General features: G+C 36.4%; 1 protein-coding gene across 1 annotated transcript in view; it reads left to right on the forward strand.

Annotated features, from left to right (window-relative positions):
- SMC2 (structural maintenance of chromosomes 2) overlaps nt 1-17,690 on the forward strand; it is a 48,749-nt gene that overhangs the window by 10,746 nt on the left and 20,313 nt on the right. Inside the window, exons 10-17 of the mRNA XM_024753678.1 lie at nt 2,043-2,276; nt 3,696-3,855; nt 4,366-4,483; nt 5,240-5,378; nt 5,762-5,881; nt 10,209-10,413; nt 12,359-12,494; nt 15,633-15,757. Coding sequence (XP_024609446.1) covers nt 2,043-2,276; nt 3,696-3,855; nt 4,366-4,483; nt 5,240-5,378; nt 5,762-5,881; nt 10,209-10,413; nt 12,359-12,494; nt 15,633-15,757 — 1,237 coding nt within the window. The remainder of the gene's footprint in view (nt 1-2,042; nt 2,277-3,695; nt 3,856-4,365; nt 4,484-5,239; nt 5,379-5,761; nt 5,882-10,208; nt 10,414-12,358; nt 12,495-15,632; nt 15,758-17,690) is intronic.

The raw sequence follows: 17,690 nt of genomic DNA on the forward strand, positions 1-17,690 counted from the left end.
TCCTTGTGCCATACAGTAGGACCTTGTTGTTTATCCATCCTATATATAATAGTTTTCATCTGCTAGTCCCAAACTGCCAACCCATCCCTTCCCCACCCACCTCCCCCTTGGCAACGACAAGTCTGTTCTTTATGTCTGTGAGTCTTCCTGTTTCGTAGATATGTTCATTTGTGTCATGTTTCAGATTCCACGTATAAATGGTATCATAGGGTATTTGTCTTTCTCTTTCTGACTTACTTTGCTCAGTATGATAATCTCTAGGTCCATCCATGTTGCTGCAAATGGCATTATTTCATTCTTTTTAATGGCTGAGTAATATTGCATTGTGTGTGTGTGTGTGTACATACACACTACATCTTTATCCATTCCTCTGTCCATGGACATTTAAGTTGTTTTCATGTCTTGGCTGTTGTAAGTAGTGCCAGCAGATTGGTTTTTGACTGTGAAAAAGGACTGAAGGATAACTCCAGAGATTTGTCTTTGACAGTGTGAAATATGGTTACCATTTGTTGAGTGGAGGATAATAGGCTTGAGGAGCCAGTTAGACACCTAAGTAGAGATGTTGGTTTGATAGTTGAATATATGAACCTTGAATCCAGGTTGAAAATACAAATCAAAATACATATGCTGGCATGCCCCAGGGCTAGTGCTCAGACTTCTTTTATATACACTCATTTCTTAGGTGATCCCATACAGCCCTATAGCCCTAAATACCGTCTATATATTGATGCCTTTCAAATCAATAATTAGCCTTGACTCCTTCTTTGAAGGACTCATTTGTCAAGCTATTTAATTGACATTTTTATATGGATGACTTTAGAAGTCTAAAACTTAACATAACCAAAATAGAACTCTTAAATTTTCCCTACCTACCCAAACCTGCCTGAGTTACTGAATTTTTCTCATGTAAGTAAATGATACCACTATTAACCTAGCTGTTCACTCCAGAACCTGGAGTCCTCCTGAATTTTCCCTTTTCTCTCAAACTCTGTGGGATCTAGTTCATCAACAAATTCTGTTGACTCTAAAAGTATATCCAGAATACAGCCACTTTTCACACCTCCTTCACTGCTAACCTGGTTGAACCCATCACCTCCCAGGAGGGATACTCAGTAGTGTCCTTAATAGTTACCTTGCTTTCACTTGCTCACTGTGCTCCAACCACAGTTCCTCTAACACCCAAGCATATTCCTCAGAGCTTGCCAAGTATGCTGTCCCCCTAGTATTAGCATGATCACTCCTTTTGTTTCATTTAGGTTTCTGCTCAAAATATCATCACAAAAGGGCTTCCTTCATCATTCTTAAAACAGTAGTCCCATCATTTCTTGTCCCTTTACCTTGCTCTAGTTATTTGTTTACTAGGTCTTCCACCTTAGAAATGTAGGCTCCCTGAGGACCCTATGTCTTTAATGTCTAGAATAATGCCTGGTACATATCTAATAAATATCCAATGAATCATGAATTAAGTGAGCCAAAATTTCTGGTCACTTTCATGTAAATATGACTAGATTTTTTTTTTCTTTTTTTTTTCTTTCAGTGCTGGTATCTTACATAGCGTTAGATACCTGGTTACTAGAACTTAAAAGGTGTTAAGTGTTAGTAATGCTGTTCCCATAATTATTTAACACTTAAATTTATGGCCTTTAATAGCTTATATTTTCCTATTCATGCTCTTAATCCTAAAATCTCTACTTTGAAGCTTTGGGTAGGGTGGTTATTATTTCAATTTTATAGGTTTAGAACTTGATTTTTAGTTTTTTCAAGTGGTTTGTTTAAATTTGCAATGATGTTTTAGTTCACTGTCTCCCAGATTTGACTATAACATACGGAATGAAAGTATTATTAGGATAAGAGGTACATTTATCCTAAAAACTGAGAAAGGCTGAATTTCAAAATGGGAATAAAGTATAAAGTTATGATGGTTAAATTACCATGTTCACTTCAAATTGCTGTGAAATTTGATGGCATAAAGGTATATGTGTTTAAGAAAATGTATGGTTTTCTAAAATATAATACTTTCCAATCTGAAACTCTTCCTAAAGGATTCTAAAACTTTAGCAGCAAAGGAAAAAGAGGTTAAAAAGATGACAGATGGGCTGAGTGCCCTTCAAGAAGCAAGTAATAAAGATGCTGAAGCCTTGGCTGCTGCACAGCAGCACTTCAATGCTGTTTCCGCCGGCCTGTCCAGTAATGAAGATGGAGCAGAAGCAACTCTTGCTGGTCAAATGATGGCCTGTAAAAATGACATAAGTAAAGTTCAGACAGAAGCCAAACAGGTAAATAGACAGTAAGCACTATGTGATTGCAGTTTTTTTAAAAAAAATTTAAAGCTCCTTCACATTATGCTTTGGCAGTTGTTATAAAATGTTGAAAATAATCAGATCAATATCAAGGAACTTTTTATTGTTTACTATATTCTGTCACTCTTTAGCACCTAAAACAATGAAATTCAAATATGTTGATTGCTAACTGTTGACAATGTTAGTTTAAGATGTTATAAAACGTAAAATACCTTTATAGATTAATTGAAATTATAAGTGCCATAAATGCTCTGTTCTGCTTTCAGCATTGTATGGAATATTTGAGGTTAGTTTGTTTTCATCTTTTTGCTATTTTATTGACATAAAATTGAAGTTTTAAGCTTTAACAGGAAAACAAAAATGTCTTCATTTCTATGTCCACCACACTTAGTTCTTTAAAACTTTGTTTCTGAAACTTTGTAGTCTCCTCCTTGGAAGTATCTCTACCTCCCATTTACCCCCATTCCAGTCTTTGGTTTCCCTACTCTGATTTCATAATCTTCAATGGCTTTTCGATCTATAAAATGGTTTTCATATTTGTTTAGATAGTTGTGCAGCTTAGAAGTCCTATGAACGCAGGAGTTTTGATGGCAGAAAGAAAAAATGTATATATACACACGCACATTCTTTTATTTGTTTTTTAATGGAGGACTCATCTTTAAAAATATACACAGATGTGTGTGTATTAATCCCATTCAAGGTTTTCTATTATATATTTGCAACTTTTTCATTCGAAGCTTATGGTCACAAAAAAGGTGATGGTCAGTTTTTTTTTGTTAACTTATTTTATATTGGGAAAAGTCCACCATCCAGTTTTAAAGGAAGTATACAGTCATTTAGATCTTAGAATACTAGTTCATGGTTTTAAGGAATAGTGCTCAATTATATAAACTAGCATTTAAATATCAGACTTATAGTTTTTAAATTTTTCTGTCAGTTTAGCTTCCTTTTCCTGTATAATTTTATTTCTCATTGTTCAATACAGTTGTACAGTTAATTATACAACACAAATATACATAAATACAAACATGCATATCTAAGTGGAAAAGGAGGGAAGAAAGTGATAGAAATAGCTTTCTATTTTGTTTTTAATTTAACCAGCTAATGATAGTTACTCTTTGATATAATTTTTAAGCTCATTGATATCAGTTTTATAAATATTAAAAATATGGACTTAAATTGCAAATTATTTAATGATTGGAGCTTTTATTCATTTATATTCTGAGTAGTGTTTTGAGGTGAAAACATTGGGAAATGATCTACTGAGGTATTGATCCAAGTGACCAAACAGTTACATTTTTAAGACTGATGTCTCTTAAAGCAATCTGAATCTGTGGCCATTTTATCACTAGCACTGTCTGCCTCATATAGTCTTGTTACATTTTTCTGTTACAGGCTCAGATGAAGTTGAAACATGCCCAACAAGAATTAAAGACTAAACAAACAGAAATTAAGAAGATGGATGGTGGCTATAGGAAGGATCAAGAAGCTTTAGAAGCTGTGAAGAAACTTAGAGAAAAACTTGAAGCCGAAATGAAAAAGCTAAATTATGAAGGTTGGTCTTTAAAGATGTTAAATCATTAGGAAGTAGTGATTATTGATAGAAACTTCCTTAAATAAAGGAAATAGCAAGTAGGAAATATTTTATCCCATTAATATTAATGGGTATTAGTATAGGAATTATTTATAAATATAGTCACAAAAAATAAGTATAAATCAACCCTTTGAATTTTTGAAAGCTCAATACTGAGAATTTCCTGCTTTAGTCACTCTGAAGTTTCACTTGAAAACTCAAAAATGTTACTTATATATTTCTACATTAGTAGGTATCCAATTCATATGTTGTTTCTTGGCATGAAAATGGTGTTATGTGTTGGAAATATGTCTACTTGACACTTGATAGAAATTTGAATGTCAAGCATGCTTTTATTTAATACTTACCAGAAGTTTGTATTTTGCTTTTAGAAATGCTTTGGAAATAGAGGTTACTAATATTTCCCTTAAAGCAGTAGAATATTTGAGTTTTTAAAACTTGGTTTCAATTTACTTATGATTTATTGTTCAGAAAACAAGGAGGAATGCCTTCTGGAAAGGCACAGGCAGCTATCTCGTGATATCAGTAGATTGAAAGAAACATATGAAGCTCTCTTGGCCAGATTTCCCAATCTTCGATTTGCCTACAGGTAAGAGAGCTAAACATTGAATTCTAACATAATGGTAATAACCAGGATATATTTTTGTATGAAAGTTATTGTAAGCTGCTTTTCCTTAATTGATATATTTTCCTTAAATGTTTATTGAATGTTTCAGATTTGTAGACAGGGGAAATTCTTGTGAAATTTAAGGCTACTAATGCCACTAATCTTAAAACCAAAATGAGGGGAATTTAATCTCAGTTGGAAAGTTCCTTTAAAGTTATTATATCATTAATATCAAATAACTGTAAACATTAACATTTTACAGTTTGTTTTACTATATGGTTCTTTTTTCATGGAGTACTTAATATATGTATTACAAAGATTAGAACATCAAAGTTATTTTTGTTACATTGAAAACATATATACTGAAAGATCTTTCAATTGATTTTAAAACAATAGTCAAGTGTATAGTAGCATACTGTGTAAAGAAACCAATGTACATACCTTAATTAAAAAAGGCTTTATTACTAAAAAATACTATCAGCTGACACTGCAGGGTTGCCATAAACCTTCAATTTGTAAAAAGCAAGACAAAACAAAAAACAGCAGTATTTGTGAAACACAATAAAAGGTATGCCTGTAGCTGGCTAGTCATCTGAGACATTTGAAAATTTTTGTTCCATTAAAACTATATGATTCTTGTGCTATTACTTTATTGTCAGAAAGAGCTCTTGACTACTAAAGTACAACTTTTTCTATTTTCTTATCTAAGATTAATTTTTGTCCACTTTTCTGTTTTAGGGATCCAGAGAAGAACTGGAATAGAAATTGTGTGAAAGGACTTGTAGCTTCACTGTTTAGTGTGAAAGATACTTCTGCAACCACAGCTTTAGAATTGGTGGCTGGGGACCGACTCTACAATGTTGTAGTAGACACAGAGGTAAATTGATTTTCATGAAAGAAAAGCTATAATTTCTGTTTAGCTTGAAAAATCATGTGTTCCTAGTAGAACTGGGTACTTTCTTGATGTTTTAAGCTTCTCCTAAGGCTGGATGCTTATCTTTACAGGGTAAAACTATAGAGCTAATGATTTTTTAATTATGTTATTGATTATATTTGATTAATTGTATTCCGTTCTTTATTATGGCTGAGTAATGCTAACTCAGGAGCCCAGAATGCATATTATCGATCTTAGAATTTTGATTGTTCAGGATAGTAGGCATTCAGCATTTATTTGATTATGGATTCCTAAACTTGCACTCATTCCATTTAAATGTTCTCTGTCATTAATATTTTTTTCATTTCTAATGCACAACGTTTTAGGTTACTGGAAAAAAGCTACTAGAAAAGGGGGAATTGAAGCGTAGATACACTATAATTCCACTCAATAAAATTTCAGCCAGATGTATTGCTCCAGAAACTCTGAGGGTTGCTCAGAATCTTGTAAGTCTTTTTTATATGCTTTATCTGCATCTTACTTTTTTTTTTTAATTACAGGACATTAGCTTTGTCCTTTGAAGTAAATAGCGATTTAAATCACATATCAAAGCACAAAATTTTATTGTGATACCATGCTTAAAAAAGTTAAGATACCAAAGAGAATAAGTTGGCTTTTGTGAAATTAGATGGAGAGAGAATAGAAATGTTGGAAGACTAAAATACCCTTTGATATTTTAAAGTTGTAGTATTAAATGTCCTTATTTTATTTTTTAAATTTTTATTGGAGTATAGTTGATTTACAATGTTGTGTTAGTTTTAGGTGTACATCTACGTGATTCAGTTATATATATATATATCCATTATTTTTCAGATTATTTTCCCATATAGGTTATTATGGAATATTGAGTAGAGTTCCCTGTGCTATACAGTAGATCCTTGTTAGTTATCTGTTTTATTTATAGTAGTGTGTATATGTTAATCCCAATCTCCTAATTTATCACTTTCCCTCACGTTTCCCCTTTGGTAACCATAAGTTTGATTTTGAAATCTATGAGTGTTTCTGTTGCTGGTCTCTTAACTTCAAATGCATTTCCCATTTCTTGGCATTTGTACTCTTCTCTTCTCACAGTTGCTGGTTTTGATATCGTATTTGTGTCTGGATGATTTCCAACTTTTACTTTATGTTTATCTTTCTTGGTGAGCTTTCCCATTTGTGATTTTCTTGCTTCTAGTTGTGGACGCCTTTTTGGTTTTTTTGCCTGCCTAGAGAAGTTCCTTTTGAATTTGTTGTAAAGCTGGTTTGGTGCTGTTAAATTCTCTTAGCTTTTGCTTGTCTGTAAAGCTTTTTTTTTTTGTTTTTTTTATTTTACATCTTTATTGGAATGTAAAGCTTTTGATCTCTGTTGAATCTGAATGAGAGCCCTGCTGGGTAGAGTATTCTTGGTTGTAGGTTTTTCCCTCTCATCACTTTGAATATATCATGCCACTCCCTCTGGCCTGCAGAATTTCTGCGAAAAATCAGCTGATAACCTTATGGGGGTTCCCTTCTATGTTATTTGTTGCTTTTCCCTTTTTACTTTTAATGTTTTTCTTTGTATTTAATTTTTGTCAGTTTGGTTAACATGTGTCTTGGTGTCTTTGGTTCATCCTGTATTGATTCTCCTTGCTTCCTGTAGTTGAGTGAGTGTTTCCTTTCTCATTTTAGGGAAGTTTTCGGCTACATCTCTTTAAATGTTTTCTCAGACCCTTTCTCTCTTTTCTCCTTCTGGGACCCCTATAATGTGAATGCTGTTGCATTTAATGTTGTCCCAGAGGCCTCTGAGACTGTCCTCATTTTTTCTCATTCTTTTTTCTTCATTCGGTGGCAGTGGCCAGTGTTGTGGTGACCAGAGCCTGCACTGGATATTGAGCAGGGCCTCCACTTTCCTCTGTGGTTGTCACTGCCGTCAGGGGCAGGGTCTGCTTCCTAGTTGTTGGAGTAGAAGCCCCCAGATCTGTTTCTGAGCTGTGTTTCTGATCTGCGGTGTGAGGTAGGCAGGATTTCTCTCCCACTGGGAGAGAAACCACTGAGTATTCCTCCTCTGGAGTTGTTCACCTGTGATTGTGCTCTATTGTGTCACTTTCCACCCATTGTGCTGGCTCACAAAGTACACTGTTGTTGGCCCTGCTCTCGTCCCCTCTTAACTGTGGGTATGCTGGCAGTTGGCCCTGGTGTCTCTAAAGCATTGTTTTCACCAGGCCACCAATGCACATCCACTGAAGTGAGGTGCCAGGACTGCAGCAGTCATGCACATGGAGTTGCTGTGGGACCTATGGAGGCAACTCAGACCCTGGCCTGGTTCAACCCGCACAAAGCCCACAGCTGCTAAAGGCAGACCTGTTTCAGCTGCAGGAGCACTCGTTGTCTGTTTGGATATTCTGTAGGTGGTAAATTTACAAAGTCGGCAGCAGAGGTGTAAATCCATGGTTGACAAAGCTGCAAGGAGAGACGTCAGCTCTTCTTCCTTAGTCACACGGCCCCTGGGGCTCAGACCTACCAGCCTCTGCTCCTGAGGCTGCCCTGAGCACATAAGCCTGCCCAGGCAGGAGGGGGCCAGAGTGGTGACTGGTGCTTGTGAGGCCACTCAGGCAAGAGGGGGCCAGGGCGGCGGTCAAGGTGCTCGGGTCCGCCCAGGTGGGAGGGGGCCAGGGCAGTGGTCAGGATGTGGGGGCTGCCCAGGCGGGAGCCCCTCGTAGTGCCTGCAGCGGCAGGTGCCAGTGCATGGGGAAAGAGGCTGCAGTGGCGTCTCTGTCCTTCGCACACCGCTCAACAGCAGCGCTTTGCTTCTGTGGTAGCTGGGGCTTCTTCCACGAACATTCCTGGTTGCTCCTATCCCTTCAGGCTGACTCCATGCAGACAAAAGTGGTCCTCTCCCCAGGTCAGCTCTCCAAACCCCACATTCCAGCGCCTAGCCCCTGTCCGTACCACCACATGTGTCTCAGGCTGGGGCGCGCACGACTGTGCCACGGACCGTCCATGTAGGTCTCACTCTGTCCTGCCTGTCACAGACTGGTTGCTGTACTTCCCTCTGAGCCCTCGAAGCTCCCCTCCTGTCCCATCTGATCTCCCCACTGGTGAGGATATCTCCCCAGGTGTGGGAACCTCTCCTCTCCTTCAGCTCCCCTCCAAGGGGTACATGTCCCATCCCACTTCCTCTTTTCTTTTTTATTTCTTTCATCCTACCTGGTTACATGGGGATCTTTCTTGTCCTTTCAGGTGTCTGAGGTCCTCTGCTAGTGTTCAGAAGGTGCTCTGTGAGAATTGTTCCATTTGTAGATGTATTCTTGATCTATTTGTGGGGAGGTGTGTTCCACGTCACCCTACTCTGCCATCTTCTAGAATGTCTTTAAACCTAAGTCACATGACTATCAGGTGGCATTAAATGTTAAAGTTTTGATTTCCAAATAGAATTATAGAGCTTATAGATAAATACAAGAATTCTTCAGGTTTTTTCATGCCAGGCACACTTAAACTGACTACAGTGACAACCGTTATGGAAGGTATCCATCCATCTTGCAGAGATGCTTCTCTATTAGAGCTTTCCTAGATTGCTTACCAACCTATGAACATACAAAGCAGGTAACCAGTATATGCAGTCAGCTGCTGAGATAGATCTAAAGTGGTGTGGTTACTAGTAAACAGATGAGTACAAGGAAATACATTTAAAAGGCTGTTGTGGTTGCATAATATTTGGTAAAAACATGAAGCCAATCATAACATTCAGCAGTGATATCAGTTATTCAGCAGGCATTCCAAGTGCATGAGTTGAAAAGAAAATTCTATGAAACCTGAAAATGCATGTATAATTAAGATACTAAATGGATAGTATATTTCTTGAAATTGAGACGCCTTCAATGAAAGTTGTTTACTATCAGAAGAAGAAAGATGAGTACAGAGTAATTGAAAGGTGGTATTTTTGGTTAGTATTTACATCCGTTACTTAGAAAAATCACCTTAGAGTCTAGAAGGTTTTGGAAGTTATTTTAGTCCTATGTCAAGTTCCAGTGTTAGAAGTCAATTGGGGTTTTAAGTAACAACAAGAGCACTTCTACCCAGATCCCTCAGCCAGACCCATTTAATGGTAACTGCTATGTCAGAGGACACTGCTGAACATATGTTACATAGAGCTGCCTTCATTATGATTTCTGCTACTACTAAGCTCCATAAAGTATGCTAAGTTGTTCTAAAAATGTGGGCAGAGGTAGACATTATAAACAAAGGTTGAAAAGACAGTTGGATCAAAATAAAAGATTGAAGGATTTTAAAAAGATTTTTTTTACTCCATTGTTTTTATTTCTGTAACTGGCAGGTGGTTGCCTTAGCATGTTTTATTTGAATGAAAAAGTATTCAGTTTGGAACAACCAAGTTAATAATTGAAGCAAAACATTTTATGTAATTGTGTTGATCCAGAAATTGATGTACTTTAATTAAGAAAGGATGTTCAATAGAGGGGTGGGATAGGGACGGAGGACTCCAATAAAGATGTTAAAAAAAAAGTGTGTTCAAATAATCCACTTTGAATTTAGAAACTTGGTAGTGGCTTCTGCTTGATCGAAACTCTCATAATGACTGGTATTCTAGCTAAGTGTTTTACTTAGATTTTTCAGTGTTTAAACTTGGAATTGTTTTTTTCTAAAAGTGTTGAGTTTTCTATAGCATTTTAGAAAATTGAAAAGGAGTTGTAGTGCTGGATAGGTATTCAGTTTCTGTTGTGGCAGTTCTTACTATTTTATAAAATAATATTTGAAAGGAAAGGAGTAATATGTATCCCGACAACTGTTTTCCCCCAGGTTGGCCCTAATAATGTTCATGTGGCTCTTTCCCTGGTTGAATACAAACCAGGACTTCAGAAAGCAATGGAATTTGTCTTTGGAACAACATTTGTTTGTGACAATATGGATAATGCAAAAAAGGTAGCTTTCGATAAAAGGATAATGACTAGAACCGTAACTCTAGGAGGTGATGTATTTGATCCTCACGGGACGTTGAGTGGAGGTAGGTTTTATATCATTTTGTCCTCACAATTCTGCGTGGTAGATAGGATGGGGGCTTTTTTTTTTTTAAACAGGAAATATTGGGCTTGGAATGAGTTAATCCAGTGTTTTATTCCTAATCAAAAGATTGAGTTTTCTTTTGAATACCTACTTTGTGACAGGTGCTTAATATTAATTGAGAAATTATACACTGTCATTGTCCTGAAGGAACTCATAGGCTAGTAATGAGTCCTGTAGCTTTTCTTATTCATCTTACGTCTATTCCCATTTATTTTCTCTTGCTTTTTGTCTTATTAAGATATTCTTGTCACTAGGATATGAAGTATTTTTAGTCAGTACATTTGTAGCTTAACTAACCCACTTCTCCTTTAGGAAACATGTTAACTTCTAATTTGTGTATATGTTACTGCTCCTGTCAAAAGTAAAACAAAAAATTAAATCTGCCTGAATGCCTTAAGTAAGGAATTCTGAGATAATGACCATATATTTCTTGTTCTAATATTTGCAATACTGAGTTTCCAGATCCGTGTCAAGTGACCGTGTAATAAATAACAAACACTAAATAGTACTTATTGTGTACTGGGCAGTGTTGTAAGACTGTACTGTCCAATACAGTAGCTACTAGCCACATGTGGCTCTTTACACCAAAATAAGATAATTAAAATTAAATAAAATTAAAATAATTTCCTTAATTGCACTAGTCATATTTCAAGGGCTCAGTAACCACAAGTGGTTAGTGGGTAATTGGACAGTGCAAATATAGAACATTTCTATCATTCTATAAAGCCCTATTCTAAGGACTTTAAATGATTAGCTTATTTAATCCTTATAGCAACCATAAGGTAGACATTACTATCATCTCCATTATACAGTTGTAGAAACTAAGGTATAGAGTGATTAAGTAACTTGCTGGTAAGTGGCAGAGCTCAGAATTTGAACTCAGGTGTTCTGATTACAGAGTTTGTACTTTTAACCAAACCAAGAGACTTGGATGCCTCTTGAGATATCAAGTGTTTTAATTTCTTTCTAGGCCGAGAAAACAGCCAATATAATGAATTCCATGATATAGTATCAAGTTCCCCAGTGTACAAGATGACTAGCATCTGCAATTGGAAGATAGAGACCAAATATTTTTAAATATCTAAAATAGAAGAAATATTTTAGATTTCATTGAATTAGAGGTTCTTAAAATTCCTGCTTAAGAGATGGCAAATATGTAACCCCATATCATATAAACAAAGCGCTCACAATAGCATTGCTAATTGACCTTTGCATCCTCCCATCAAACCTGGAGTTTTCTTGCCAACCTAACACCTCAGCCTGTTACTGCCAGACAGTTATAGTGCACGTAAGGTGAAACCAGTTTACGCTGCTACATCGAGTTTAGACCACATTATGATGTAGTAGTAAACAGCTCCCAAATCTCAGTAGCTTACAAGTTTATTCCATAATTATGCTACATTAACTGTGGGTCACTTGCCTCTGCTCCATGTTATTCTCATTATGGGAGCCAGGCTGACCGAGAAGTAAGTCCCTTTTGTGAACATACTTTTCTCATGGGAAGGGAAGGGGAAAACATGGTAAATTATGTGCTGCCTCTTAAAGCTTCCTTTCAGAAGAGGTACATTTCCCTTGTTGGCTAGAGCAAAGCACATGGCTAAGCCTGATGACAGTAGAGAGGGAAATGGACCTGGGAGGGATGGGCCCAGTAGGCAAGGGCAATGATTATTTTGAATAAATAATCCACCACATCTACTTAGAAGTATTTGTTATCAAGTATGTATGCCCTAAGATTCAAATGATGAAGTGAATTCTGTAGCTTCATAAACTTACTAAAGAATGGCTGTTGAATTATTTCAAGTATAATTCTCTCAGAAAAGTTTGTATTGCTTACTAAATACGTGGTAACTTGGTGTCAAAGGCCTGTTTCAATTTGCCTCTGTCAGGTGCTCGATCCCAGGCAGCTTCTATTTTAACCAAGTTTCAAGAACTCAAACATGTTCAAGATGAGCTGAGAATCAAGGAGAATGAGCTACGGGCTCTAGAAGAGGAATTAGCAGGTCTTAAAAACACTGCTGAAAAGTAAGACTTTGATTGGATTAAGCTGTATTTAAAAATTTTCTTGGTCAAAGATTTGCATGGTAGAAGATGAAAGAAAATTTTATTTAAAGAAATACTTCTGGGCTTCCCTGGTGGCGCAGTGGTTGAGAGTCCACCTGCTGATGCAGGGGACACGGGTTCATGCCCCGGTCCGGGAAGATCCCACTTGCCGCGGAGTGGCTAGGCCCGTGAGCCATGGCCGCTGAGCCTGCGCCTCTGGAGCCTGTGCTCCGCAACGGGAGAGGCCACAACAGTGAGAGGCCCACGTACCGCAAAAACAAAACATAAAAGAAATACTTGACTTTTTTAAATAATAACCTTGGTATTATTGAATAAGTTGTGAGTTGATAACTTATCAGTTTATTTTAACATAAATAGTGTGTTTGTTTTAAGAAATTGGGGAAAGCTAATTAAAAGAAGGAAAGAAAAATCAGCCAAATATTCCCCTTTTTCTGCTGAGATACACTCTGTTAACATTCTGCTGGGATTAGTGAGGAAATCCATAGATACTCTAGAGGTTGATGCCAGAGGATACTTGAGTCCTTGATTTGAAATAATGTAATATTATAGCATCGATCGGGTGTCTGCACTAAGTTTTGCAGCATTTTGGCTGTCCTGTAGATATTGAAGATCGCTAAGTTTCCTATGGAGAAGTTAAACAAGTTCATGTCAAAAGTCACTGCTAGAATTAAAGTGCTTACTTACAGTGTATTTTCTGTGTGGGTGTGGATATAGGTATGTATGCATACTTTTCAACATTACTTCTGCTTGTGTATGATACATATTTTGTGTATGACACAATATGTGTATGCCATTTTTTTTTTTCAAAATTGGTACTATGCTATTTAATGCAACCTTTTTTTGTCACTTAACGTTATTTACTGTTGTGTGCCTCATGCCAAGTACTCTTCGAGGAGCTGGGAATATAGCAGGGAGTCAAACATATAAACCTCTTCATCTTGTTTTGATATGTGTAGCTGGGCAACAGACAATATAAAAAGGTAAACTGGTAAAATGTATGTTAGATAATGCTAAGTTCTAAGAAGAAAAAAGTAAAATAGTAAAGGAGATATGAACTTTCCAGGGCAAAGAAAGAGGTGTTGAAATTTTATATGGGGTGGGCAGGGAAAGCCTTACTGAGAAGACTGTTGAATAAATACCGGAATGATGTGAGTGAACTCGCCATGTGGTTATCCAGGAGAACAGTCCTTACTTGCTGTAAAAGCTTCAGGAGTATAAATGCCACAAACTTACTAAGTACAGTATTTGAGAGCTTAATTGTAATTTTTTTCTAGTCACTCTGAAGATGGCAAATGGGAACTGAGATAAAATCAGGGCTTCCCTGGTGGTGCAGTGGTTGAGAGTCTGCCTGCCGATGCAGGGGACGCGGGTTCGTGCCCCGGTCTGGGAAGATCCCACATGCCGCAGAGCGGCTGGGCCCGTGAGCCATGGCCTCTGAGCCTGCACGTCCAGAGCCTGTGCTCCGCAACGGGAGAGGCCACAACAGTGAGAGGCCCGCGTACCGCAAAGAAAAAAAGAAACATTTTATTTAGAATTCACAATACTGAATAAAGCTTTAAAAAAGAGAGAGAGAGATAAAAACCTTGAAATGAGAGACTTTCCTGGTTCGAGCCCTGGTCCGGGAAGATCCCGCATGCCGCAGAGCAACTAAGCCAGTGCGCCACAACTACTGAGCCTGTGCTTTAGAGCCCCGGAGCCACAACTACTGAAGCCTACGCACCTAGAGCCCATGCTCCGTAACAAGAGAAGCCACCGCAATGAGAAGCCCATGCACTGCAGTGAAGAGTAGCCCCCGCTCGTCTCAACTAGAGAAAACCCATGTGCAGCAATGAAGACCCAACACAGCCAAAAATAAATTCATCTTCTGAAATCATCAAAACTTAGAATGGTACCAAGACTTCTTTGGGACACAGTATTATATGGAAAAGATTGCTACAGTAAGTCAAAGTGGCCATTCGAAGACGTAAATTGTATCAAAATGCCCACTTTCAAACATTATATACATGTAAAGCCTGCCTTTTACCTTCATTAACATACATTAACCATAAAGTGAATGAACTTTTTCTGTGAGAAAGATACAAAAAGATTTCTCTGATATATGGAAGCTCTGTCAAGGCAATGAGTATGTGGTCACATTTGGCTTGGAACTGTTAACTTTGTTGAGCAATACTGGATCATTATTCTGCAGAGTTGTCTTGTAGACTAATTGTGGCCCAGAGGTTAAGGAAGAGAAGTAGATTTTGAAAAATGAGAGTGGAAGGGTCAACTAAAGCCATTCTTTCATAGATCATATCAGGAAAATAGCTTATATCTTTTTTGCACATTTCTACACTTTACATTTTTAAATGAGTTGGAAAATGACTCAAGTTAAAATTATGCTGTCAAGCAGTCTCAGACAAGAATACTCAAGGGAGTATTTATGTTTTATAAGTTGCTTCCTTACTTTTTCCTCAAACCTCATGAATTTCTAGTGACAAGCAACCTTTGAATTTACTGTAATTTAAAATTTCACTGCAGGTGAATTAGCGAAATACCTTCCAAAGAAATAACTTGAAGCATCCAGAACTGGGGGAGAATTATAGGGTTTGCAAAAAAAGTGCTTTGCAAATGTTTAAGTTCAGTACTGTGCCATTTTAAACTACCAGCCTCCTTACAAAATGTAGGGAACATTTTTTTAACATTTGACACTAGGGATTAATAGATAAATTTTTTGAAATTTTATATAATTGTTATATATTCTATTTTTGTGATGGGGAGCTGTTATGGAGTTTTCCTTTTTGATAAGGATCAGTGGGAGGAGTTATTTTTAAGGAAACCTATTTATTCAAAGATTATTAGTATTTTCTAAAATTAAGAATACTTCTCTGGATAGTTACTATTGGTCTTGGTCATTTAGGGTTGTTTACCTTCAGTAACCAAGTCAAACTTGAGTTTAATTGATGCCTCAGAAATGCGGAAGTTATCAAAACGAGTCTTCTAACCAGTGGCATCTTATATTATGTTGTATGAGTTTGTTTTGGGTAAGAGCCTGTTATTTAAAAGCATGTCTCTAACATCAGAAAAACTGTTGTCATTTATTATAAACTTCTCTTTCTTAAGGTATCGCCAACTAAAACAGCAGTGGGAGATGAAAACTGAGGAGGCAGATTTATTACAAACCAAGCTTCAGCAAAGCTCATATCACAAGCAACAGGAAGAATTAGATGCTCTTAAAAAAATCATTGGTAAGACAAAAACATTCTGTGCTAATCTGTTTCTACTGATAACCTTACTTTAGGTATTTAGCAGCTTTTGTGTTTATTATATATTTATCTGCATTAATTACTTTAAATATTTTAATTTTAAAAAATATTTTTCAATTTAAATATTTTAATAATTTTCTAGTAATTTGCCCTTTTTTTTTTTTTTTTGCGGTACGTGGGCCTCGCACTGTTGTGGCCTCTCCTGTTGCGGAGAAGCCATTCTAATGGTCAAAGTGATATCTCACTGTGGTTTTGATTAGCATTTCCCTGTTGATTAGTGTTGAACATCTATCTTTTCATGTACCTGTTGGCCGTCTGTATGTCTTCTGTGGAAAATGTGTATTCAGGTCCTCTGCCTATTTTTGGATTTGGTTGTTTTTTCTATTGAGTTGTATGAGTTAATATATTTTAGATATTAACCCCTTATCAGATATATAATTTACAAATATTTTCTCCTGTTCAGTAGTTTGCCTTTTAATTTTGTTGATGGTTTCCTTTGCTGTGCAGAAGCTTTTTAGTTTGATATGTAGTCCCACTTGTTCATTTTTGCTTTTGGTGTCAAATCCAAAAAAATCATCAAAACCTATGTCAAAGAGCTTACCACCTGTGTTTTCTTTTAGGAGTTGCATGGTTTCAGGTCTTATGTTCAAGTCTTTAATCCATTTTGAGTTAATTTTTATGTATGGTCTTAGTGGTCCAGTTTCATTCTTTTGCAAGTCCAGTTTCCTTCCACCATTTATAAAAGAGACTGTCTTTTCCCCATTGTATATTCTTGACTCCTCTGTCATAAATTAATCGACCATGTATGTGTTGGTTTATTTTTGGGTTCTCTATTCAATAGTTCCATTGATCTGTTTTTAATATCAATACTATACTGTTTTGATTACTCTAGCTTTGTAATAAAGTTTGAAAACAGGGAGTATGATTCCTCCAGCTTTGTTGTTCTTTTTCAAGATTGCGTTGGCTGTTTAGGGTCTTTTGTGGTTCCATACAAATTTTAGGATTGTTTATTCTATTTCTGTGGAAAATGCCATTGAAATTTTGACTGGAATTGACTTGAATCTGTAGATTGCTTTGGGTAGTATGGACATTTTAACAATATCCTTCCAATCCATGAGCACAGAATATCTTTCCATTTATTTCTGTCTTCTTCAATTTCTTTCATCAGTGTTTCCTAGTTTTCAGTGTACATGTCCTTCACCTCCTTAGTTAAATTTATTTTTAGGTATTTTCTTTTTGATGCAATTGTAAATGGGATTGTATAGAAACACAACAGATTTTATATATTGATTTGCTTATTATTTCTAACAGTTTTTTGATGGAGTCTTTAGGGTTTTCTATTTATAATGTGTCGTCTGCAAATAGTGAGTTTTACTTCTTCCTTTCCAGTTTAGATGCATTTTTTTTCTTTCCCAATTGCTATAGGACTTCCAACACTATGTCAAATGAAAGTGGAGAGTAGGCAAGGATCCTTATCTTCTTCCTGATCTTAGAGGAAAAGCCTTCAGCTTTTTACCATTGAGTGTGATGTTAGCTGTGAGCTTGTCATGTATAGCCTTTATCATGTTAAGGTATGTTCTCTCTGTACTCACTTTATTGTGAGTTTTTATCATAAATAGATGTTGAGTTTTCTCAGATGCTTTTTCTGCTATTCAGATGACCATGACTTTATCCTTCATTTGTTAGTATTATGTATCACATTGACTGATTTGCAGATGTTGAACCATACTTGTATCCCTGGAATAAATCCTACTTGGTCATGGTGTATGATCCTTTTAATGTATTGTTGAATTCAGTTTGCTAAAAGTTTGTTGAGAATTTTTGCATTTGTGTTCATCAGGAATAATAGCCTGTAATTTTCTTTTCTTGTGGCGTCCTTGTCTTGTTTTTTTTTTTTTTTTTTTTTTTTTTTGTA

This window comes from Neophocaena asiaeorientalis, unplaced genomic scaffold (genome assembly GCF_003031525.2).
Source record: "Neophocaena asiaeorientalis asiaeorientalis breed wild unplaced genomic scaffold, Neophocaena_asiaeorientalis_V1.1 scaffold342, whole genome shotgun sequence".
NCBI lineage: Eukaryota > Metazoa > Chordata > Mammalia > Artiodactyla > Phocoenidae > Neophocaena > Neophocaena asiaeorientalis.